The sequence below is a fragment of the Myotis nattereri genome (assembly GCF_964212035.1).
Source record: "Myotis nattereri genome assembly, chromosome: 18".
NCBI classification, from domain to species: Eukaryota; Metazoa; Chordata; class Mammalia; order Chiroptera; family Vespertilionidae; genus Myotis; species Myotis nattereri.
Genome location: NC_138093.1, coordinates 38,231,534 through 38,257,512, shown reverse-complemented (window position 1 = coordinate 38,257,512; position 25,979 = coordinate 38,231,534). Strand labels below are relative to the sequence as shown.

The window sequence follows — 25,979 nt, the reverse complement described above, 5'->3', positions numbered from 1 at the left end:
AGGCCCTGCTCTCTTTACACAGCTGGGTCGCTCCATATCTCCCTCTGAGGCAAGTAATTCTGGCTGACTCCGGATTATAATCCACCGGGCTCCATTAGCTCCAGCTTTAAGTCCTACTCCTTGTCCTTCCCTTGTTGTAATAACTCTTTAGGGCACATGGACCCACCAATAACAAGTATTGGACAGCAAGACATACAAGTGCCTCCCCCTCCAGAGGACAGGGGCTACTAACAGCAGTTACAACACCCCCTTCAGGGGAGATCTGTGACCAGGAGGGACAGAGCTACTCAAAGTGCAGTTAGAAAGTTCAGGCCTGGCTCTGTAACCCCCATGCCTAGCTTTGGGGGCATTATAAAAAGGCCTATCTGCTTTCACCATGACTTTGCCACACAGGTGAAGCATCCAACTCAGACTTAAACATATATTCCTAAAGGTCGATGAGACCTGGGGATCGGATTTTCCCATAAAGAGCGATGAAGTTCAGCCCGGCCGGTGTCGCTCAGTGGTTGAGTGTTGACCTATGAACCAGTTTTTCTAATTCATCCAAGTTTTCCAGTTGCATTTTTCTATCTTTTTCATTTGCTACAGTTATCTCTACACTGGCCAGATCTCTAGATGGAATACAGAATGAGTCACCTCCAAAATTGAGGTGGTCGGCAAACCGCGGCTCGAGAGCCACATGCGGCTCTTTGGCCCCTTGAGTGTGGCTCTTCCACAAAAATACCACGGGAGGGCGCGCACGTACAGTGCGATTGAAACTTCGTGGCCCATGCGCAGAAGTCGGTTTTCGGCCTGGGCGAGTCTATTTTGAAGAAGTGGCGTTAGAAGAAGGGGGTGGGGGGGCTATTGGTCGGTCGGGCGACGGGAGACGAGGCACAGGCGGGCCTCGGGATACACAGCGCAGGGGAGGTACATTGTTTTGAGGTACGTTCGCTGAGGTCAACCCCTTCCAACTCTCCCATCCACACTCGTCTATCTGAAACAAGCATACAAGACGAGTGTGGATAGGAGCATTGGAAGGGGTCGACCTCAGCGAACGGACCTCAATCAGATTGAGGACATTTTTAGCAAAGGCCAGCTTAGGAGTACCCTAATTAAGTTAATAACAATGTACCTACCTATATAGTTTAAGTTTAAAAAATGTGACTGTCAAAAGAAATTTCAGTCATTGTACTGTTGATATTTGGCTCTGTTGACTAATGAGTTTGCTGACCACTGAGTTAGACTAATAAAACGAACAGAAAATAGATGAGATCAAATAAATGTAGGTGAGCTGAACCAACAGAATATGATGTAACAACAATAAAAAATCCTCAGTCATATCTTTAAAACAGACATAATGGCCAATTACAACAAATATGGGCATCTCTAATAGCTCCTAGATCAGAACCTCACCTCTGGAACAACTCTGTATCTATCTTGAAGTACAAACTAGTTGTCTTCCCTTTAATTTTTTTTTTTTTTAAGAAAGAACTCATGGACATGGACAACACTGTGGTGATTGCCAGGGGGAGGGGGGCGAAGAGGGTAACGGGGAGATAAATGGTGATGGATGAAGACTTGACTTGGGGTGGGGAACCCACAATACAGTGAACAGATGATGTGTTGTGGAATTGTGTAACTGAAACCTGTATAATTTTGTTAGCCAGTGTCAATCCCTAAATATTTTAGGGATTTATCTAATAGTCAAAGACCCTTCTTGACTTTTTAAAAATCCTGTTGACCTAATTACTGTATCTAGTTAGGTCCCACACATATACTGGGACAGATGAGTAACAGACACGGAAAATAACAACAAAGAGGTTGCTGACAGCCAGGAGTCTGTGAAAGGCTTCAGAGAAGAAAACAACCAGTGGACACCAAAGTAATCGAATAGTGTAATTTCGAAAGATATTTACTTTAGAAAAAAAAAGTTTAAAATCTGTTTTGTGCTCTCAAAATTTTTAAAGAAAACATGAACTCTATAAAACAGGAGATGAAACACATGATAATGAGATGATAAACTGAGTTGGAAAAGGAGCTGGCAGAGTTAAGAATTCAAAGAAATTCACCATGGACCAGGGGAAAAAAATCTAGCTAAGCATTTATTTGCAAATATAAAGGCATTATTCTACCATTTTCAAAATATAAGAAAACAACCCTTGCCGTGGTCTGTGTACTGCTAATGGACAGTTCTGCTCTCACATGCTTGCCCAGTTGTGAACAGAGTAGGATCATATCCTGTCAGTAGGAGGTGAGGATTCCTGTCAAGAGAACAGCTATTCTGATGTCAAGTCCTGAAAAAGAGAAAGATTCTAAAATGAGAAAGAGAAAAAAAGGATTTGGAATGCGAGCCTGAAATAGGAAGAAGAGGGAATTAATTTCTTTCTCTGTCTGAAGCTCATTCTCTTGAGCCTGGAATCCCAAGTCCCAGTGCGCTCAATATGTTTCCAAAAGATAAGGGAACCATGGTCTCTGCCATAGGGAGGCAGGTTAGGGACGGAGTTGGAGAGTTCAAGAGTTAGTCGTAGAAGAGTACCTAGCACATAGTAAACACTTGGTAAGTAATGGCTACATCACCACCACATATTATTCTGTGATGTAATTACTATCGTTCAGCACAGTATCATTACCAAGACAACTTAGACTCAGCTGGGATTCAGAGGTTTAAGGGGAGGCTGTGCGCTTGGTCTGAAAGGCTGGGGGGGTGGGGAGAGATTTCCCTCCCTCTCAGACGCCACTGTTGGCCGGGGGGATTAGTCCTAATTCTAAAGGAAAAGGGAAGCAAGGTAAGGACAAGAAACCCAAACCTCACGGCTCTCCATGACAGCCATCCCTCCCAGTGTGGAGTTAGGAAGGGTGTTTATTAAGTTACCCTCAAAGGAAGAAAATATCAGGCTGGCTTCATACTTTTCCATAACATATTACATTTCAGAAAACACTAGAACATCTGTAGACTACTGAGGATTAAATGTTTAAGTCAAGAACTCCACAGTAAGTCATATTTCATTCGTAAGTGAAGGAAATTTGAAAGGCATTCTCAATTATGCAAAAATCAACATACCCACAAAACCTTCTTTAAAGAAAAATGTATTTAACCGAAGAATAATTTTAAAAAATAATTTAAGCCCAGCCAGTGTGGGCTCAGTGGTTGATCATCGACCCCTGAACCAAGAGGTCACTGGTTCAATTCCCAGTCAGGGCACATGCCCTGGTTGCAGCTGTGGGCTCGATCCCCAGTAGTGGGCATGTAGGAGGTAGTTGATCAATGGTGTTTCTCTCATAGATGTTTCTATCTATCCCTCTCCTTTCCTCTTCCTCTAAAAATTAATTTAAAAAAAATTTTTTTAAAAAATAAGCATATCCACATACCTAAGCATTAGATTGAGATCCTATTTAAAAAAACAAAACAGAATTCAAAAAGGTAAAATATGAAAAAGGCTGGTGATGAATACTGAAGATGTTAAGTATAAAATCAATCAAACAAAACTATAGTATGTATAGTTACCAACAGAATACAAGTGTCATAAATAATTAACACATTGTAATTTTTTAAAATTGAGGTTTAAAACTCCAGATTATACTAACATAAACTTGGGAACTATGTGAGGTAGAGGGAGTCAGGGAGGAGAAATATGAGAAAGTAGAAGGCTCTAATATTCTTAATGTACAAAAATATTATTTTAGTCTCTATGTTAATACTTAGAAAAACTGCAAGTGTTATTTTAAAACAAAATGTGTATGCCTTCCAAAGTACTAAGAGGAAAAAGTAAGAAACATACAGTCAATATAGAAAACCAGATACACAAAATAAGAGGGAAGAATCATTAAACCAAACAAAAATATTTAATTTTATTGATATAAAATATAACATGCAACAAAGACATAATATGAATCATTTTGTACTGAAAAAGTAGGCATTGGGCCATATGTAGCCCTCAGAAATATAAGGAGATATGAAAAGAAAAACAGTAGTAGTGAGAGTCTTCAATAAGCCTCCGTCAGTTCTTGACAATAAATAGAATACAAAAACATAGAGGACCTGAATACAATTTCTAAGTCTGACTTAATGGATATGTAATGGAGTATTAAATTAATATTTCCTATATCATAGACACAATGATTGCCCCTTGCCCAGAGAAGTTTGAAGACTTGGATAAGTGTTTTTTGTGAACTAAATTTTTCACCACAGTATTATTTTATTATAACAACCAAGCAAACAGAAAAAGCAGACTAGTGAAATAAATCATGGTAATCATATGATGGATGTCACTGAGTCAATAAAAATCTTCAGCATGAGAAAATGCTCATGATATATTTCTAAGTATATGGCAAAATATGTTGCGCATTGAACCCATTTTGGAGAACATGGAAAAGTATGTGTGCCTGGGTATGAGTGCGGAACTGAGTAATCAAGAATAAGAATGAATATCCCAGATTTTAAAAATACGCCAGAAAAGCCAGCCAGCATGGCTCAGTTGTTGAGCATCGATCTATGAACCAGGAGGTCAGGGTTTGATTCCCAGTCAGGGCACATGCCCAAGTTCTGGTTTGACCCCCAGTGTGGGGCGTGCAGGAGGCAGCAGATCAATGATTCTCTCTCATCATTGATGATTCTCTCTCTCCCTTCCTTCCTCCGTCCGTGAAATCAATAAAAAAAATACATATTTTAAAAATACGCCAGTATTCAGCTCCTTTGTGACCATCTGACAGTAGCCATGATGGCAAGTCACACTTAGTGATAAAGGTGGGGCTTCTCTAAAATGAGGGCAAGTTCTCACTGGTAGCATTCCGAGCAGAGGTTAGTCCTGGGGCAAGAAGTCGTGGGAGGCAGGGAGAGGTTTGGGCCCTGCCCAGGCCCAGAGGGCGGGACACCCAAAGGTAAGTGTTGAGAAGTGTAGGAAGTTCTTATGGAAGGGCATGCACATCTTTTACTTTTATGTATGACTTTCCATTTATATATTCAATTTTAAATTTTCCATTATTCTTCCCTTTTGTTCACAAATTATATGGATCAAATTAATTCTGTAGAAGAATCATATTAGTAAGGAATCCTCTGAGTTTTAATAAATGGGGGGAAAGTTTAATGTTATATATTTTAAATATGCCTCTAAGTCTTTCCAACTTGAGGAGGTAAACAATCACCAGTCTTTTTATTTCCTTTTAAAAAATTCTTTATTGTTGAAAGTATTACATATGTCTCCTTTTATCAGCCTTTTTATTTCAATGTGAATAACTGGCAACCACCAATTTTAAATATACATTTAAACTGATTAATAATGAAGGAAAACTCTGAATGGAAATTCATAATAGTAATAATGGGTAAAATTATTGCATACTTACTAGAAAGCACTTAGTTTTCTTAAAGTTTTAAGTATACTACTTATTTATTCCTCGTAATAACTTTATGAAATAAGCTACTATTACTTATCCCTCTTTTTAAGATAAGGAAAATAGGTGCAGAGAGTGAAGTTGCTTGCACAGGGATACGTAACTATTTAAAGCTTCATTCCTCAGGAATCGGCGGTAAGAACAGCCAAGCACTTGATTCAGAGTGAACTCTAGCGTCGCTGAACCAATCAAGGTCTAGGACAGGACACCCAAAGTGCCTACCAGGCGAGCACCAAGGTCGGCAGATCCAAAATGAGGCTGTAGCCTGGCCAACATGGCTCAGTAGTTGAGCATTGATCTATGAGCCGGTAGGTCACGGTTCGATTCCCAGTCAGGGCGCATGAGAGATCTTCAAAGTGTAATATTTCGTTTGTGCTTTAACACATCATTCCTTTTCACCCGCGGTACAAAGAATGCAGCACTCCAGGTGCGGTCTGGTGGGTACCTAGTACGACACTGTCACTCCCTTGCTGGAGATGGAGGGCTTTGTTGTTGCTATCACACCAGAAATTGACTTGGTTAGCTAGATTTGCTAAAAATCCCACCTGCCTTGACACTCTTTCCTCACCTTATTTGTGCTGTTGTTTGTGTAGCCAAGTATACAGTGGGGCCTTGACTTACGAGTTTAATTCGTTCCGTGATGGAGCGCGTAACTCAAATTACTCGTATGTCAAATCAATTGTGAACGAGTGAGACACGTGATGCTGGGCTGATGTTGTGGCATTCACTATGACGTTCGCTGCCCCAACTAGCGGTGGGGTATCTGAAGCTGGCCCGTAACCCGAATTTTAGTTCGCAACTCAAAGCAAAAAACCGGCCGAGAGACGGCCCGTATCTCGAAAAACTCGTTAGTCGGGACACTCGTAAGTCAAGGCCCCACTGTACTAGTAAGTTGTGACATTTAGAACACAATGCCTGGCTTATGGTCTCATTATAATAATCATTATTAACTTCATCTTATTAGCTATGACCACTCTGACCATTACAAAAAGGAATTACCACTTAAAATAAGATGTTAGGTCAGGCCCCACCTCCTTCAGCCTCAGAAATGAAATACTACCTTGCATTACTTCGGCTTCTGGATTTTCAAACCCAGCGTCCTATCTCCCCGAGCCTTCCAGCCAGACTACCTCCAATTAAGCCCCGCCTCCAGAGCGGTGTCTGCCTGGTCCCGCCCCCGTCTCCTAGGCAACCCGCGCCCGTCCCGCCCACTCCTGGACGGAGAAGCAGTCGGTGTCGTCGCTGATTGGCTGGCTCGGGCGCAGCTTGATGGCGTCAGGCGGAGCGGCCTCAGTCCCTGCCGACGCCCGGGGCGAAGGCCACAGATGTAAGGGGCTGGGCAGCCCGAGCTGCTGCGGTCGCGGGGAGCGGGCAATGGAGGCACGCGCTCTCCCCGCACGTCACCATGAGTTTCCTAATAGACTCCAGCATCATGATTACCTCCCAGGTGAGCCCCGCCTCCTGCCCGGGCCCCCGGCCTCACTTTTCCGACCACAGAGTCTCCTTGCGGCTCAGCGGTGCGGGCTGGCCGGTGTCTCACCGCCTGCGCCGCCTCGACCGTGCGCGGAGCTCGGGGAGGGCTGGGGGTTTGCTGCGTCCGGCTGTCCGCCCTTGTTGTCGGGAGGCGGCCTGCGGCAGTCGCACCCCACCCAGCCTCCAGCCACTCTCCCTGCCCCCCACTTTCCTGTCCTGTTTTTGGAGGGGTCGGGCGGCCTCAGAGGAGGGAGCTGTCCCCGAAACTCCCGCCTGCGCCCCTGACCCATGAATCGGGCAAGGTGTGGTTCCGGCGCCGTGCGCGGCGGGCCAATCGGAGCCGGCTCCTGGGGACACGTGGGCGCTGCTGGTTCGCTGTCAAACGCTGGATCCCGGTGTGGACGCTGTCACTGGAGAGATCCCCAAAGTGCTAGGTTCTTTGGACGAGAACACAGCATCCATCCTCTCTTGGCTGCCCGCGCTGTTCGGGTCCTGCCGAGTTCATAGCTGGATCCCCCTCCGGTGCAAGCACGCAGTAAACATTTGTTGGCCAACTCTTAATATTTGGAGAAGCTCGCACATCTTACCCTCCCTCGTTTTCCAGTAATTTAAACGACCTTTTATTTTTTTACACTTCTCTTGGATTTATTGGGGTGACTTTGGTTAATAAAATTACATACGTTCCAGGTGTGCAATTCTATAACATCATCTGTATACTGTATTGTGTATTCATCACCCTAAGTCAGGCCTCTCCATCACCATTTCTTCCCCCTGTACCTCCTTCTGCCTTACCCCACCCCACTTTCCCTCTGGTAATCACCATACTGTTGTCTGAGTCTATGAGGGTTTTCTGGTTTGTTTGTTTCGTTGGTTGGTTGTGTGTGTGTGTGTTTTGCTTAATTCCTTCACTTTTTTCACCCAGGCCCACGACCCCCTTCCCTCTGACAGCCGTTAGCCTGTTTGTTCTCTATGAGTTTTTTCTATTTTGCTTGTTAATATTATTTTGTTCATTCGATTCCACATATGAGTGAGATCATATGGCACCTGCCTTTCTCTGACTGGCTTATTTCGCTTAGCACGGTGCTGTATAGGTCCCTCCATGCTGTTGCAAAAGGTACTATTCCATGGTGTAGATGTATCACAGCTGTTTATGTTATCCACTCGTCTACAGATGGACACTTAGGCTGCTTCCAAATCTTGGCTGTTGTAAATGACGCTGCAATGAACATAGGGCTGCATATATTCTTTTGAGTTAATGTTTCAGGCTTCTTCAGATAAATTCCCAGAAGTGGAATCATAAGGCAGTTTCATTTTTAATTTTTTGAGGTTAACTCCATACCGCTTTCCACAGTGGCTGCACCAATCAGCCTTCCCACCCACAGTGCAGGAGGGTTTTCTCTGAATCCTTGCCAGCACTTGTTGTTTGTGGGTTTATTGAGGATAGCCATTCTGACAGGTGTGAGTCATATCTCATTGTGGTTTTAATGTCCATTTCTCTGATGATTAGTGATGTTGAGTATCTTTTTATATGTGTGTCAGCCATCTCTGTATAACCTCTTTGGAGAAGTGTCAGTTCAGCTCCTTTGCCCATTTTTTAATTGCATTGCGTGTTTTTGGTGTTGAGTTTTATAAGTTCCTCATAAATTTTGGATAGTAACCCCTTATCAGATATATCATTGCTAAATATATTCTTCCACTCAATGGGTTGTCTTTTCATTTTGTTGATGGTTTTCTCCGCTGTGCAAAACTTTAATGGATGTAGTCCTTGTTTATTTTTTTCTTTTGTTTCCTTTGCCCAAGGCAATGTATCAAAAAAAATTGTTGCTATCAGAAATGTCTGAGATCTTACTGCCTATGTTTTCTTCTAGGATTTTTATGGCTTCAAGTCTTACATTGTAGTTTTTTATCCATATTGAGTTTATTCTTGTGTATGGTTTAAGATGGGGTCTAGTTTCATTCTTTTGCACATATCTGTTCAATTTTCCCAAGACCATTTATTGAATAGACTGTCTTTACCCCATTGTATGTTCTTGCCTCTATTCTGTTCCATTGACCTATATGTCTGTTCTTATGCCAGTATCGTGCTATTTTGATTACTATGGCCTTGTAGTATAGTTTGATATCAGGTCATAGAATTCCTCCAAATTTGTTCTTTCTCAAGATTGCTGTGGTTATTCAGGGTCTTTTGTGGTTCCATATAAATTTTTGGAACATTTGTTCTAGTTTTGTGAAATATACCATTGGTATTTTCATAGGCATTGCATTGAATCTATAGGTTGCTTTGGGCAGTATGGACATTTTTATGATGTTAATTCTTCCTATCCATGAGCAAGATATATGCTTCCAATTATTTGTATCTTCTTCAATTTCTTTCTACAATGTCTTATAATTTTCTGAGTACAAGTCTTTTACAGCCTAGGTTAAATTTATTCTTAGGTCTTTTGTTTGTTTGTTCTAATCCTCACCCAGGGATACGTTTTCCTTAATTTTAAGAGAGAGGGGAACATCAATGTGAAATAGAAACATCCAACAGCACAACCTAGGTATGTGCCCTGACCAGGAATCAAACCCACAGCCTTTTGGTGTATGGGATGACAATCCAACAGACCAAGCCACCAAGCCAGGGCTTTTATTTTATTTTATTGATGTAATTGTAAATAGGATTGTTTATTTCATTTGCCTTTCTGATAGTTCATTGTTGATGTATAAAAATGCAATTGATTTCTGGGTATTTATTTTGTACGCTGCTATTATACTGAATTCATCTATAAGTTCTGGTAGTTTACTTGGTGGAATCTTCGGGGTTCCCTACATACAGTATTGTGTCATCTGCAAATAATGACAGTTTTACTTCTTCCTTTCTATTTGGGTGGCTTTTATTTCTTCCTCTTGTCTGATTGCAGTGGCTAGGACTTCCAATACTTATGCTGAATGGGAGTGAAGAAAGTGAGCATTTCTGTCTTGTTCCTGATCTTAAGGGAATGCTTGTAGGTTTTGCCCATTAAATATGATGTTGGCTGTAGATTTGTCATATATGTTCCCTCTATTCCCACTTTGCTGAGAGTTTTTATCATAAATGGGTGCTGGATTTTATCAGATGCTTTTTCTGCATCTATTGATATGATCATGTGGTTTTTATCTTTCGTTTTGTTTATGTGATGTTTTACATTTATTGATTTGCAGATATTGTACCAACCTTGCATCCCCCAAATAAATTCCACTTGATAAGGGTGTATGATCTTTTTAATATATTGCTGGATCTGGTTTGTTAACATTTTGTTGAGGATTTCAACATCTGTGTTCATCAGGATATTGGCTTATAATTTTTTTGTAGTATCTTTGTCTGGTTTGGAATTAGGATAATGCTGGCCTTGTACACTGAGCTTGGGAGTCTTCCCTTCTCCTGAATGTTTTTGAATAACGTGAAGAATAACGTGTTAGTGCTCCTCTGAACGTTTGATTAAATTCACCTGTGAAGCCATTTGGTCCAGGGCTTTTGTCTGTGGGAAATTTTCTAATTACTGCTATAATTACACTAGTTGTAAATTGTCTGTCTACATTCTCTGATTCTTCCTGACTCAGTTTTAGAACATTGTATGTTTCAAGGAATTTGTCTGTTTCATCCAGATTGTCCAATTTATTAGCATATAGTTGTTTATAATATTTTCCTTTATTGTTGACTGTATTACAGATGCCCCCCGTTTCCCCTCCTTTTCCCTCATCCTCCTACCCCCCCCCCCCCACGAACCCAGGCCTTCATCACACTATTGTCTGTGTCCATTGACTATGCATATACAGTATAGCGGGGCCTTGACTTACGAGTGTCCCGACTAATGAGTTTTTTGAGATACCAGCTGTCTCTCCGCCGATTTTTTGCATTGAGTTGATAGAGTAATTTGAGTTAACGAGCTCCTTAACAAGCTCGGTCTCTGAACGAATTAAACTCGTAAATCAAGTCCCCACTGTATACACATATGTTATTTGGTTAATCTCTTCCAGTCTGCCCCACCCCCGTCCGTTCGGAGATCTGTCACTCTGTTCCACGAATCCATGTCTCTGCACTATTTTGTTCACTGGTTTATTTTGTTCAATAGATTCCAATATAAGTGAGATCATGTCATATTTGTCTTCCTCTGGCTGGCTTATTCCGCTTAGCATAATAATCTCCAGATCCATTTATGCAGCCTCAAGGATAAAAGAGCCTTCTTTTTCATGGGCACATAATATTCCATTGTGTATATGTACCACAGCTTTTTTTATCCACTCATCTGCTGATGGGCACTTGGGCTGTTTCCAGATCTTAGCTATCGTAAATAGCACTGCTCTGAACATAGGGGTGCATATATTCTTTCTGATCGGTGTTTCAGGATTTTAGGATATATTCCCAGAAGTGGCATCGCTGGGTCAAACGACAGTTCCATTTTTAATTTTTTGAGGAAACTCTACACTGTTTTCCATAGTGGCTGCACCAGTCTGCGCTCCCATCAGCAGTGCACTAGGGTTCCTTCTTCTCCACATCTCTCCAGCACTTGTTTATTAGTTACGGATGGTAGCCATTCTGGCAGGTGTGAGGTGATACCTCATTATAGTTTTAAGTTGCATCTCTCCGTTGATTAGTGAGATTGAGCATTTTTCATATGTCTGTTGGCCGTCTGTATGTCCTCTTTGGAGAAGTGTCTATTCAAGTTCATTTTTAATTGGATATTTGTCTTCCTGGTGTTGAGTGGTATGAATTCTTTATATATTTTGGATATTAACACCTTACCAAATGTATCATTGCCAAATATATTCTCCTCTATAGTACTTTTCTTTTTCATTTTGTTGATGGCTTCTTTGGCTGTGCAGAAGCTTTTTACCTTGATGTAGTCCCATTGGTTTATTTTCTCCTTTGTTTCTCTTGCCCTAGGAGATATGTGGTCAAAAATCCTACATGAGATGTCTGAGATTGTCCTACCTATGTTTTCTAATAGGATTTTTATGGTTTCATGACTTACATTTAAGTTTTTTATCTATTTTGAGTTTATTCTTGTGTATGGTGTAAGTGGGTGGTCTAGTTTCTTATTTTTGCATATACCTGTCTAATTTTCCCAACACCATTTATTGAAGACACTCTTTACTCCATTGTATACTCTTGCCTCTTTTGTCAAATCTTAATTGACCATAATGGTGTGGGTTGATATCTGGGGTCTCTCTTCTATTCCATTGATCTGTATACCTGTTCTTGTGCCAGTACCAGGCTGTTTTGATCACAATGGCTTTGTAGTATACTTTAATATCTAGTATTGAGATCCCTCCAACTTTATTCTTCTTTTTCAAGATTGCTGAAGCTATTCGGAGTCTTTTTAGGTTCCATGTAAATTTTTGGAATAACTGTTCTAGATCTGTGAAATAGGCCATTGGTATTTTAATAGGTATTGTATTGAATGAATAGATTGCTTTGGGTGGTATGGACATTTTAATGATGTTAATTCTTCCTATTCATGAACACGGTTTCCATCTGTTTGTATCTTCCTCTACTCATTTTTTCAATGTCCTATAGTTTCCCTGTAGTACAGGTCTTTTACCTCCTTGGTTAAGTTTATTCCTAGGTATATTTTTTATTGTTGTTGTTGCAGTGGTAAATGGGATTGTCTTTTTGGCTTCCCTTTCTGAGAGTTCATTATTGGTGTATAAAAATGCCATCGAGCCCTGACCGATTTGGCTCAGTGGATAGAGCGTTGGCCTGCGGACTGAAGAGTCCCGGGTTCGATTCCATCAAGGGCATGTACCTTGGTTGCGGGCACATCCCCAGCAGGAGGTGTGCAGGAGGCAGCTGATGGATGTTTCTCTCTCATTGATGTTTCTAACTCTCTATCCCTCTCCCTTCCTCTCTGTAAAAAATCAATAAAATATATTTTTTTAAATGCCATCGATTTTTTTGGATGTTTATTTTGTATTCTGTTACTATGCCAAATTCATTTATTAAATCTAGTAGATTTTGGTGGAGACTTTGGGTTTTCTATGTACAATATCAATGACAGTTTTACTTCCTTCTTTCCAATTTGGATGCCTTTTATTTCTTCTTCTCTGATCACTATGGCTACGACTTCCAGTACTATGTTGAATAAGAGTGATGAAAGCGGACATCCCTATCTTGTTCCTGATCTTAAGGGAAACACTTTTAGATTTTGCCCATTGAGTATGATGTTTACTGTAGGTTTGTCATAAATGGTCTTTATTATGTTGAGATATGACCCCTGTATTCCCACTTTGCTGAGATTTTTATAAATAAGTGCTGAATTTTGTCAAATGCTTTTCTACATCCATTGATATGATCATGTGATTTTTATCCTTCATTTTATTTATGTAATGTATCACTTTTATTGATTTGTGAATATTGCACAAGCCTTGCATCCTCAGAATAAATCCCACTTGATTATGGTGTATGGTCTTTTTAATGTGTTGCTAGATCCCATTTGCTAATACCTTTTTGAGGAGTTTACTATCTATGTTCATCAGGTATATTGGCCTATAATTTTCTTCCTTGTGGTGTCTTTATCTGGTTTTGGATTTAGAAAATGTTGGCCTTGTAAAAAGAGCTTGGAAGTCTTCCTTCCTCTTGAATTGTTTGGAATAGTCTAAGGAGGGTAGGTGTGAGTTCTTTTTTGAATGTTTGGTAAGACTCCCCTGTGAGGCCATCCAGTCCAGGACTTTTGCTTGCTGGGTATTTTTTTTTTTTTGTATTACTGCTTTAATTACATTAATTGTTATTGGTCTAGTCAGATTTTATGATTCTTTCTGACTGAGTTTTGGAGTATTTTATGTTTCTAGGAATTTGTCCATTTCACCCAAGTTGTCCAAATTTTTGGCATATAGTTGTTCACAGTATTTTCTTACAATTCTTTGTATTTCTGTGGTGTCCGTTGTCATTGCTAACCCATTCATTGTTTAATGACATGCTATTTAGCCTCCATGTGTTTGGATGTTTTTAAGAGTTCTTATTGTAGTTGATTTCTAATTTCATACCATTGTGATCTGAGAAGATGATATGATTTCAAACTTCCTAAACTTATTTATGTTTATTTTGTGTCCTTACATGTGGTCTGTCTTTAAGAATGTTCCATGTGCACTTAAGAAGAATGTATAGTCTGCTGCTTTGGGATGCCATGTTCTGTAAATATCAATTATATCTATCAGATGTAGTGTGCTATTTAATGTCACTGTTTCCTTGTTGGGTTTTTGTCTATAAGATCTGTCCAGTGATGATAATGGGATATTAAAGTCACCTACTATGACTATATTGCTATCAGTCTCTCCCTTAAAGACCTCTAAGAGTGTTTTGTGGGTTTTTTAAAATATATTAGGGGCTCTTATATCGGATGCATATGTTTACCATGCTTATATCCTCTTGTTGGATCGATCCCTTTAGTATTACGTAGTAACCTTCTTTGTTGTTATAGCTTTTGTTTTAAAGTCTATTTTATCAGATATAAGAAAAATGACAATATTTAAATAGCTCTTTTTACTCAATGTAGAAATAAAGATGTCAGTGAGGAAATTGGCATTGCATGTAGCCTCTAAGACTTTTTTTTTTGTCTAAAGTTTTACATATGTCTCCTTTTCCCCCAACTGACCCCCTCTATCCCTGGCCTCTAAAACTTTTAACATGGATGTAATTGATTGATAAGTTGAACCAAGAAAGTGGTTTCTGATATTTTATGCCCTTTAATAACTTTAACTTTTACACATTGCATTTCACATGCAGTATTAAATTCTTAAACCTGTTCTTACAAATGAGAAACAAAGACCCAAAGAATTCATTGTATGTAATGTTCTATATCCAAATATTTATGTGGCTACTTCATCATTATTTAGGTATCAGTAAAAATGTCACGTTGTAAAAGCTTTACCTGACTCCCCAACCCCTATCAAAGTAGTCTCTATTCCAGCCACCTACTATCTCATTTCACTGCTTATTTTTATTCTTTTAAATACATTTTTATTTATTTCAGAGAGGAAAGGAGAGGGAGAGAGAGATAGAAACATCAATGATGAGAGAGATTCATTGGTCGCTGCCTCCTGCACGCCCCACACTGGGGATCAAGCCCATGACCCAGGCATGTGCCCTGACTAGGAATCAAACCGTGACCTCCTGGTTCAGAGGTCAATGCTCAACCACTGAGCCACGCCAGCTGGGCTCATTTCCCTATGTTAATTTTTTCTTAGCATCTATCACTATTGTTTGTGTTTTTGTTAAATGTAAACTCCATGAGGTCCAGGATATTCTCTTTCTTGTTCTCTGCTGTAGTCCCTAACATCTAGATCAGTTGCTGATAGTAGAGGCCCAGTAAATATTTACTTAGTCAAATATGAAGTCCCTGTCTAGAGAGATGCGGTTACCTTAGAAACACCTGCCCTTCATTTTTCCTGATTTATATGAACTGAGAGATTTATTTGAAATGAAAATCTGAAATTACAGGTCATAAATTAATGAAGCTAGTCAGCCTCAGGTAACATCTTGGTGTAAAGATGTTCACCATGTCACAGGAAAAAGTTCTAATTCTTAATACGGCTTGCGTCTTATGTGAAGCCCAGCTCTCACCTCTCCCGCCTTGGTTCTCACCATTTTTCACTTCACCTTATACTGTAGCCCTCCGCTTCCTTAACCTTCAGACTTCCAGTTTGTTCTCTTCCTGGACCTTTCACCCATACCCTCCACCTCCTTCTGGCTGATTCCTTCAGATTTCAGCATGAACATCCAAGAAGCCTCTCCCAGATTTGACTACACGTCCCTATACATATTTCCACAGTACCCTACAGACTTTCCTTGTAGCATAATTACATGTTCACATTGTTTTGTAATTACTTGTCTGTCTCTTCCATAGATTATAAACTCCTTCAGAGCAGTCCACCATTCTGTTCCTGGAACTGGCACATAGTAGGCACTAATAAATATTTGTTAAGTGAATAAAATGGTAAATAAATGACTCAAGAAAGGGGTCTTTTTCAGGCAGTTCTTTAATAACCAGCTTTTTTTAAAAATCTGGAACTAATTTTCAGTGTAGGAGTGATTTTGTTAATAAAAGCAACTGTTATCTAGCTCACATTTTGAGCCTTCTATGCAGTCATAAGACTTATCAGTTCCAAAGTCCCAAGGTCAAGACTGTACAATTTTTAAAATATTAACCCTCTTTTTCGAATAAGAACCTGTGCACCTTTTATTTGCACAACTGTTTGAAATCCTTTTTTTCTTTCTGCTTGTTTTTTAGATTCTCTATAATTTTACCAGAATTTATATTTATCTTGGACTTAACTCTCCAGTTGCCATTATTATTATTATTATTAATATTATTATTTTAGTTGGGTAAAAGTCTTAAGCTTTTTTGTCAGTGTGAAAGGTGCCCACAAAGAAATATTAAAGGTATAGATTTCTTTTTCTTTGTCTTCCATTTCCCATCCTTTCATGTTTATTTTCATTTGTGCTTGTTTTCTTTTTCTTGTTTAAAGATCCATTTCAGGGTGCTCTTAGTGTTATATATTATCTTTTTTATCATCTATCTTCATCATACCACTCCCAGTCCTAGATGCCTAACTCCCCCAACTTCAGACATCACTTCATAAGTCATGTAAACATGGCCTCTGAACTTTCAATTTAAATGTCTTCTCGTAATAATGTATACTAGCCAAAGGGTCTCCTGGGTAGTCTAGAGGTATTTTCTCCTAATCTCTTCACCCCTTTTCTTCTCTGTCTGGATTCATATTTCGAAACTACTTTCTCATACCTCCTTGTTTCTTTACCTACATACAGAACTCCACACGTGGGTCACTGCTGTAGTTTGTCCATTATTAATTCAGGGCCTGAGGGCTGATGTAGAAAATCATGCAGTTGTGCAGCTTGCCAGTGCCATGAGGTTATGGGCACTGAATCGTGGTGTGTTTTTCTTGACCTCAATTAGCTCCTTGTTCCATTCCCCTCATAATTTCTCTGAGTCTTTATCTCTCTCTTCCAAGTCCCTTTTTCCACCCTCACCTCTGGTACTCTTAGCGGATGACCTTGCCTCCTACTTTATCAATAAGAGTGAGGTCAAAGGTGTGATCGCCTTCTACTTCCTCCCTCTTAACCTAGGCAGTTATCTACATCCACAGCCATTCCCCACTCCTGTCTTCCATGTCAGAAAGTCAGGTGCTCCCTACACCTATTGAAGACGATTTTCTCCACCTGTGCCTTTGATCGTGGAGCAGCTAATTGTGAAATGGTTAAAAGCACACACTTTTAGACTCTGTCACACAGACTTCAGATTGAATCCTGATTCTGACACCTTTTGTAAATGGATTAATTTCTGTAAGCCTCAACTTTCTCTGAAATGAGGACAAACCTGCCTTATCAGGTTTTCCTGATGTAATGGCTTTACAACACTAAGCACTTAGAGTTCCTGGAATATACTAAATGATCAATAAAGGTTAGCTACTACTAATGATAAATTAATAACATCATCAACTCGGCCCGTTACCGGAAAGGGGACCTGGCCTGAGCAGGTCTGCCTGGGCCCACAGGGTCCTGTGCGGGTTCTGGACTTTGTGCAGGGAACATTTCACAGCCCGAGTCCAGGTGAAATTTGGAGGATGTTCATTAAAGCTGGGGACAGTGGAACAGGAAGGGCCGGGGAAGTGAGCTCACTAAGATGTCCTTGGACAGGTTCGGGGGTTTGCTCAGGGTGAACCGCCACTGCCTGTTTCTGCCCTGGTTACAAGCATCGTGGGGTCCCTTAGTTTAGGAGATGCATGCCTGTAGGGGGAGAGGGGGAGTTAAGGTGCAGGCATCCTCCTGGGAGAGAGTGTGTGCACTAGACCTTTGGTTTGAGGGGTTTTAGAGGCTGGGCATTTAGGGGAGGATCTCAATAGATTGTTCACCAGCTTTATGCTGATGAACCAAAATGAGGTTTGTTCTCTTAACTTCATCTGTCCTTGGTTGTGGTTGGCAAGTGGCACTAATTGGATTTCTGATATCTGTCTCCCTGAGTAAGGTGATTTAAGCTATTTACCCTCTGGTTGGGGAGAAGTACAATCCATCCATATATATAAAAGCCTAAGTGAGCAAACGACCAGTGGACTGGTCGCTATGATGCGCACTGACCACCAGGGGGCAGACGCTCAATGCAGGAGCTGCCCCCTGGTGGTCAGTGTGCTCCCACAGGGGGAGCAACACTCAGCCAGAAGTCGGGCTAAGCTGTCAGTCGGACATCCCCCAAGGGCTCCCAGACTGCGAGAGGGCACACGCTGGGCGGAGGGGGACCCCCCCTCCCCCCAGTGCACAAATTTTGTGATCTGGGCCTCTAGTTTACGCATAAGTGTCCCTGGTTTAGGGAAGACAGGATTTACTAAATGGCTGCAAACTGCTGTTTAACTGTCTGTCTGTTTCCCTGTTCTGCTTGTCCTTGCTACTGGCCTGTCTCAGTCCTCCCGTGTCCCATCAGTTCCTTCCGTTTGTTTATCCTCTTACTCCACTGCCTTCTTCCTCCTGGCTGGGAACTTTCCTTACCCCGCTCCCTTCTCTGGGCTCCTACCTAATGTTTTCTCTCATCGTGGCTCTCCCTCGGGCAATCCGTGCTTATGGTCTCTGTCGCCTCACCCCGGCCTGCTAGTCTGGCTCCTGCCCCCATCTCCCTGTTCCGTCTGTTTTCCTTAAGGTCAGCACTGACCTCCGAGTTCCCGAATCCTGTGAACACTTTCCTGTCCTGCTTCATTTACTACGTCTTCAAACTCTGTTCCTTTGGTCTGAGGATTCCACACCCTCCTGGTGGCGGTTGTTTCTCTTACCCCTGACCGTTCCTCTCCTTCTTCCTGGTCTCCTTCCATCCCTGCCCTCTGGTGCCTTCTGGTCATACTGCTCCCCCCTCTGCATGCTCCTCCTGGTGGCTTCCCTGCTTGGTGGTTTCAACTCAGGTGTATCTCAGCCCTGCCCTCACACTGTCCTTTATGGTGACCCGGGTGGCCCTTAGGCACTTAGCGTTTCTAAAAGTGAAGGGCTCATCTTCCCACCCACCCCCCCATTCCCAAACCTTTTCTTCCTCCAACCTTCTTTGTGTAAATTGGGCGCCTCACTCATCCTTGATTCCTCCCTGCCGATTTTACCTTCTAAATGCTCCTTAAATCTGTTGCCTCCTCTCCACCAGTGTCTTCATTCGGATCTTTATCAGCTCTCTTCTGCAACCACCTCCTGTAGGCTTCTCTTTCTGCAGTGTTGTTTCTTTCAAATGTATCTTCAGTGTAGCCACCACCGTGCTCCATAGAAGACCAACCGAGCCGTGTCTTTTTCCCACTGAAATGACTCCTCATCCTCTATAGACTATAATCCAAGGTCCTTAGGGTGGCCTTCAGGGCCTCTCTCACCTCATTTTAACCACTTCGTTCTTTGAACTTTGCTTTCCAGCCATACCAAACCATGTGTCGTTCCCAGTATATGTCTTACTGTGTCTTACCGCTGTGTCTTTAATCGTGCTCTTTGCTCTCTGGAAAGAAAGCCCTGTCCTCCTGCCCCCACCACCTGGCTTTTGCCTGCCTAATCCTTTTTCATCCTTTAGCAGAGTGATTTGTTTAATATTTTAGGAGTGATGGAAAACTTTAAATATGTGGTAAATACCTGAGAACCTCTCTTTGGAGAAAATGCATATAATCCCCAAATTTGCACATGATATCAGGTTTTTAACCCAAATTAAAACCTCCTTCAGTTAAGGTATTATCTTCTCCAGGAAAATCTGTCCTAACCCACTACAGACTGGTCTGGTCTCCCTTTTTCATATTCTTTTACCATACCATGTGCATATTTTCCTCACTGCATGTCCGATGTTACATTAAAATTACTGATTTAGTGTATTTGCCACTATACTTTGAGCTCCTTGAAGGTAATGACTATCTTGCTCATCTTTGTATCACCAGGACCTTGCACAGCACATGGGAATTATTACACACACAAAAATTAAGGTTGAATATTCCTAAAGAACAAACCGGCATTTAGCAAACAGCAAACATTTATGGAGAGCCTGCTATGTGCATGCATTGTGCTGGGCACTGTGGATTCACAAGACAAACATGATCCTTGTCCTCACCGAACTTACAATCTAATATCTAAAAAATAGTGTGTGTGTCTGTATGTACTTATTTTTTACTATGTGCAGTAAAAGAGTTAGCATGCTTCCACCTCTTCCCACCTCCCCTGTCATTCCTCCCCTCTGTCACCAGCTTTTAGTTAATTATATTCTACTAGAGGCCCAGTGCACAAAATTCGTGCACTTGGGGGTGGGGGCGCCCTCAGCCTGGCCTTTGCCCTCTCGCAGTCCGGGACCCCTCACTCCTTACCACCCACCTGCTCGCTGCTCCTTACCGTCGCCACAGAGGTGGAAGAGGTCCCGCCGTTGCCGCGACGCTCGCCAGCCATGAGCCCAGCTTCTGGCTGAGCAGCACTCCCCCTGTGGGAGCACACTGACCACCAGGGGGCAGCTCCTGAATTGAGTGTCTGCCCCCTGGTCAGTGTGCATCATAGCGACCTGTCGTTCTGCCGTTCGGTCGATTTGCATATTGGGTTTTATTATGTAGGATTATGATTTTAGTTCTAGTATTTCTTTCTATGTTCAAATATCCTTTGTACTTTTATATATCTCTATATAATTTTATACCCTTAAATGTTCTTTTACATCTGTTAGTTGACTTATCAGTTTTAATATTCTTTGGACTCATGTTATGAAAGATAAGTTAGTCAGTACATTGAAGCGACTTCATATCTTCCCTCCTCTTATGTTTATCCAGCATTAATAGTTACATTATTTCTAAGTTGTTTTTTTACATTTTTTTTTACTTATTTTTACATATTTTTAAGTTGTTTTCTACATGGATCTGTGTTTTTAAAAATTTACCCTTGCCTCTAGTCTTCTTTTCTGTGGTTTCCTAGTCGTTTTGTAGTTACTGAAATTCCCTGGTTTTTCTTTCACTCCCCCTTTCCCTGTTCACACTTTGTGCCTCACTGTCCCTGAGTAAAAGTAGCAAGAATATTAACAGCAACATTTATTGGTACTTAGTGTGTGCCTGGCGCATTTATTATTTGTTTTTCTTTTTCTTCTTTTTAATTTAGCTTATACAACTTTATCATCAATAAGTGTTTGATTTTTTTAAAAATTTCTCCCATCCCTGCTCTTCCCTCCCCTTTGGCAGCCATCAGCTTGTTCTCTGTAACTGTGTGTCTGTTTCTGTTTTGTTTGTTTGTTTGTTTCATTTAGAGTCCACATGTAAGTGAAATCATGACCATTCCTCCTCCTCCCTGGTCTCCTTCCATTCCTGCCCTCTAGTGTCTTCTTGTCATACTGCTCCCTCCCTCCACATGTACTAGTAAGTGAAATGTATGGTATTTGCCTCTGTCTGACTTTTTATCTTAGCATAATACCTGTTAGGTCCGTCCGTGTTGCAAATGGCAAGATTTCATTCTTTTTCTTGTTGAGTAATATGAGAGAGCGAGAGAGATCATCTTTATCCATTTATCTATTGATAGATACGTAGTTTACTTCCATATTTTGGCTATTACTGGTAATGCTATAATGAACATAAGGGTACATGTATCTTATAGAATTCGTGTTTTTGTTTTCTTCAGATAAATACCAAGAAGTGAAATTGCTTTGTCGTATGGCAGCTCTGTTTTTTATTTTTTGAGGACTCTCCATACTGTTTTCCGTAGTGGCTGCACCAATGTACAATCCCACCACTGTGCATGTGGGTTCCCTTTTTCCACATCTTCAACAACACTGTCGTTTCTTGATTTATTGATGGTGATCATTCTGATAGGTGTAAGCTGGTATCCCATTGTGGTTTTAGTTTGCATTTCTCTGATGATAGTGATGTTGAGCATGTTTTCATATGTCTGTTGGCCATCTGTATGTACTCTTGGGATAAATGTCTATTCTGGTCCTTTGCCATTTTTTAATTGGATTGTATGGGGTTTTTTGGTATTAGATTTTATAAGGGCCTTATATATATTGCACATTAACCCCTAATTGGGTGTATCCTATCCCATTGGTATGATGTCTTTTCATTTTGTTGATAATTTCCTTCACTGTGCAAAACTTTTCAGTTTGGTATTTTGATGTTTTGTTGAGAGTTTTTTTAAATCATAAATGGATATTGAATAAATATGTATTTAAATTAAACATTGAAAAAATGTATGGTAAGTGCTTTGACAGGGGAAGTAGGGATAGAATAGGGATCGTATAAAAAGAGCAACTTATTTTTATTTGAGAGGAGGCCTTCCAGAGGTATATGGAGACCTGGAGGGTACGTAGGAGGGGACTGGAGAGAGTCTGCAAAGGTCTTAATACGAAGCAGTGTTGTGTCTAAGAGCCAGAGGCAGCTCCATGTGGCTGAAGCTAGGCCTTTGGTGGGTAGGAGCAGCACAGCAAGAGGAGGAGTCTCCGTTAAACTGTGCCCAAGAGTTCGCCCTTGCTCCTCAATTCATTGGGAGGCATAACGAATTTTATTCTTCAGTAAAGTTCCTAGCCAGTTCCTAGCCAGAGAGAGAGAGAGAGAGAGGGAGGGAGGGAGGAGGGAGGGGGGGAGGGGAGGGGAGGGGAGGGGAGGGAAGGGGAGGTTCTATTTACTAGGGGAAAACAAACCAGCTTCTGAGCACTGAACAGAGCTGCCATGTGGCTACTGCCTCTGATGAACCAAACCGACAGAGTGGTATCATGCAATCGCTTGGATTTACACTGAGATGGAAACCACGTCATATGGATTAGGGGGATGGTACAGAAGCTAAGAAGACCCCACGAAGGAAAACATAAAATATATCACTCTTTCTACTACTTTTCTTGGTCTTTTTTTAAAAATCTTAACTTCTTTCCCATGAGGTTGTTATTGTTTTTTAAATACTTGCAAACAGGGATCATCTGTAAAACAGCAAGTTTCACTGACTTCTTTTTTATTTGCTAATTTCTCTGGCTCATAAAAGGATTATCATTAAGATTACAGGAAAGCCCGCCCGGTGTGGCTCAGTGGTTGAGCGTTGACATATGAACCAGGAGGTCACTGTTCGATCCCTGTCAGGGCACATGCCCAGATTGCGGGTTCATTCCCAGTGAGGGTAAGGGGGGAGGGTGCAAGAGACAGCCAATCAATGATTCTCTCTCATCATTGATGTTTTTACCTCTCTCTCTTTCCCTTCCTCTCTGAAATCAATAAAATATATTTTTTAAAGAAAACTTAAAAAAAAGATTACAGGAAAAACATGTACTTTAATTTTTGTCTAACTTAAAACACATTCTAAAACATGGATAATTTCAAAGATTGAAGAGTATTGTAATATCTACTAATGTTGAGGATTTCAGTAAATAGATCTTTTATGAGTAGATCTCATCTTTAATATCTGAAATAAACTATTTCGCAGACCTTTTATCATAAATACTGTATATAAGGCATTTATCAAAAGATATGTATACTGACTTTCTATCTTCTTTTTCCTTCAGATACTTTTCTTTGGATTTGGGTGGCTTTTCTTCATGCGCCAACTGTTTAAGGACTACGAGGTGAGAAGAGATCATTTTGATGATGCTAATATTGTATGAATTTAAATTGTTTTAAAATGGGGCAGAAAGAATACCTCCATTAAAAAAAAGGTCATGTTAAATAAACCAGACAGAGAAAGGTTAAAAAAAAAAAAAGAAAGTCATGTTCACTTCCAAGATAGAAGTTTTTGTCAAATGAGCCCTATGTAATTCTTAACTTGGAGAATATGATTAGGCTTAGTTGGCTTTTTGTTGTTGTTGTTTTTTTGTTTGTTTGTTTTTTAAGCAAGTCGTGTATATAGCCAAGAAGCCAGGAACAAGAAATGCCATGCCTTGGTGACATCAGTGTGCACACGCAAAGCAAACAGTTATTCTTTGGGAGAGAATTTAACTTATGTCTCATAAATGTTCCTGTTCATTTGGGTATTTGACCTTCAGTATTAATGACCAATCTTACCTCCTAAATTAATACCAAAATCATTGAATCCAGAAAAATACCAACCTCGACTGGACTTTTCCTAATCGATCCTCCCCGTTTAGTGAAAGCTCCGTGGTTACAGACTACTTTGAGGTCACTCCTAGGTTGTTCTCCAATAAACTTCCCTAGGGAGATGGGGCTATTGTCTGAAAGAGCCCGGGATTCTAGAGTTTCTAGAGTTTCTGTTCTGCTCAAGACTTTAAGGCCTCCCAGGGGAGGGTCCAGAACTGGCCCAAGGTCTGCAGAGCATTGGAGAAACCCTTTTAGCTCTAACCTTTGGACATAAATCTGCCATTTTGATTGTCCGTGTCAGGAATTCTAAGTGCCGCTGTGACCCTGTCACTTCACTTTCTTATCCTTAAACTCTACCTCCACAGGAGGAGGATGGTAACAGTGACCCAGGATTCAGAAGTCCACCTACTTCCTTTCTTTTAATTTCTAGTTTATTTTTAATATATTTTACTGAAGTTATGTTAGGTAATAAAATTATATAGGTTTCAGTGTACAATTCTATAATACATCGTCTGTAAATTATATTGTGTGTTCACCACCCAAAGTCTACTTCTGTCACTATTTGTCCCCCTTTACCCTCTTCTACCTGCCCCACCCCCTTTTCTCTGGTAATCATCATACTGCTGTCTGTATCTATCAGGGTGGTGTGTGTGTGTGTGGGGGGGGTGTTATTGCTTAATCCCTTTATCTATTTCACCCAGCCCCCCAACCCCTCTCCCCTCCGACAGCTCTCAGTTGTTCTCTGTATCTATGCATCTGTTTCTGTTTTGTTTGTTTATTTATTTTGGTCATTATATTCCACAAATAAGTGAAATCATATATTCATCTTTCTCTGCTGACTTAACTCACTTAGCATAGTGCTCTCCAGGTCCACCCATGCTGTCGCAAAGAGTAAGAGTTCCTTTTTATGGCTGAGTACTATCCCACTGTGTAAATGTACCACAGTTTTTTATCCACTCATCTACTGATGGGCACTTTGGCTGCTTCCAAATCTTGGCTATTATGAATAGTGCCGCAATGAACATAGGTGTGCATATATTCTTTCAAATTAGTGTTTTGTGTTTCTTCAGATATATTCCCTGAAGTGGGATCACTGGGTCAAAAAGGAGTTCCATTTTTATTTTTTAAAATTTATCTTCATTGTTGCAAGTATTACAGATGTCTTCCTTCCCCCCACCCCATTGACCCCCTGTACCCTGCTCCCATCCCCTCCCCCAGACCTTCACTGCACTATAATTTTTTGAGGAAACTCCATACTGTTTTCCACGTGGTACACCAATCTGCATTCCCATTACCTACTTTCATCTATTTCTTTAGCTCTAGGCAAGTTACTTTTGTGGCCCTCTTTCTGATGACTTGAGAATTTCTTCAAAATAAGTTTTCTGGCTTATAACCAGAAGATTATCAATTCAGTATTTCAAACAAGAAAATGACCCTCAGTCTCTGCTTGGCTTTTAACAGGTACGTCAGTATGTCGTACAGGTGATCTTCTCTGTGACTTTTGCGTTTTCTTGCACCATGTTTGAGCTCATCATCTTTGAAATCTTAGGAGTGCTGAATAGCAGGTGAGTAAGGGTATTAACGGGCTCTCCTCTTGAAGAGACCCATGTGACTTTCTTTGCAGTAGATGACTGTCTTGGATCCCATAGCTGAAAAAATCCAACATGTGGGTAGTTTAGTCTCAGCGCTATAATAACACCAAATACAGGTGTCACCCACCTAGTAACTGGTTTGACAAAGATTGTGAAATAGCAGGGAAAAGTCTGACCATTAGCTCTGAGATATTAATTGAGAACAAGTTTCTAAGAGCCTCATCCTACCGAGGCTTCACTCCTAGAAGTTTTACTTCTTCTCAGCTGTTCTCTGACTGAATTCCCATAATGGCCTTCCACATTGTGCTGGCCATTGAAAAATCTCTACTCGAGAAGATCAGAATTCCTCCAAGTTAGTTAAGGGTTTCTTTCTTTCTTTATTTTTAATATATATTTTTATTGATTTCAGAGAGGGAGAGGGAGAGAGAGAGAAACATCAGTGGTGAGAGAGAATCATGGATCGGCTGCCTCCTGCACACCCCCCACTGTGGATTGAGCCCGCAACCCAGGCATGTGTTGAGTACGGAGGCAGCC

The 25,979-nt window shown here is 40.9% G+C and overlaps 1 protein-coding gene across 2 annotated transcripts in view; it reads left to right on the top strand.

Moving 5' to 3' along the window:
• The first annotated feature begins 6,627 nt into the window (after positions 1-6,627).
• The window catches only part of GPR89A (G protein-coupled receptor 89A), a 47,443-nt gene continuing 28,091 nt past the window's right edge, over positions 6,628-25,979 (top strand). For both annotated transcript variants that reach the window (XM_081112838.1, XM_081112837.1), the window contains exons 1-3: positions 6,628-6,817; positions 23,325-23,384; positions 25,315-25,418. In XM_081112838.1, the coding sequence (XP_080968964.1) occupies positions 6,776-6,817; positions 23,325-23,384; positions 25,315-25,418 (206 nt within the window). In that variant the 5' untranslated portion in view covers positions 6,628-6,775. The remainder of the gene's footprint in view (positions 6,818-23,324; positions 23,385-25,314; positions 25,419-25,979) is intronic.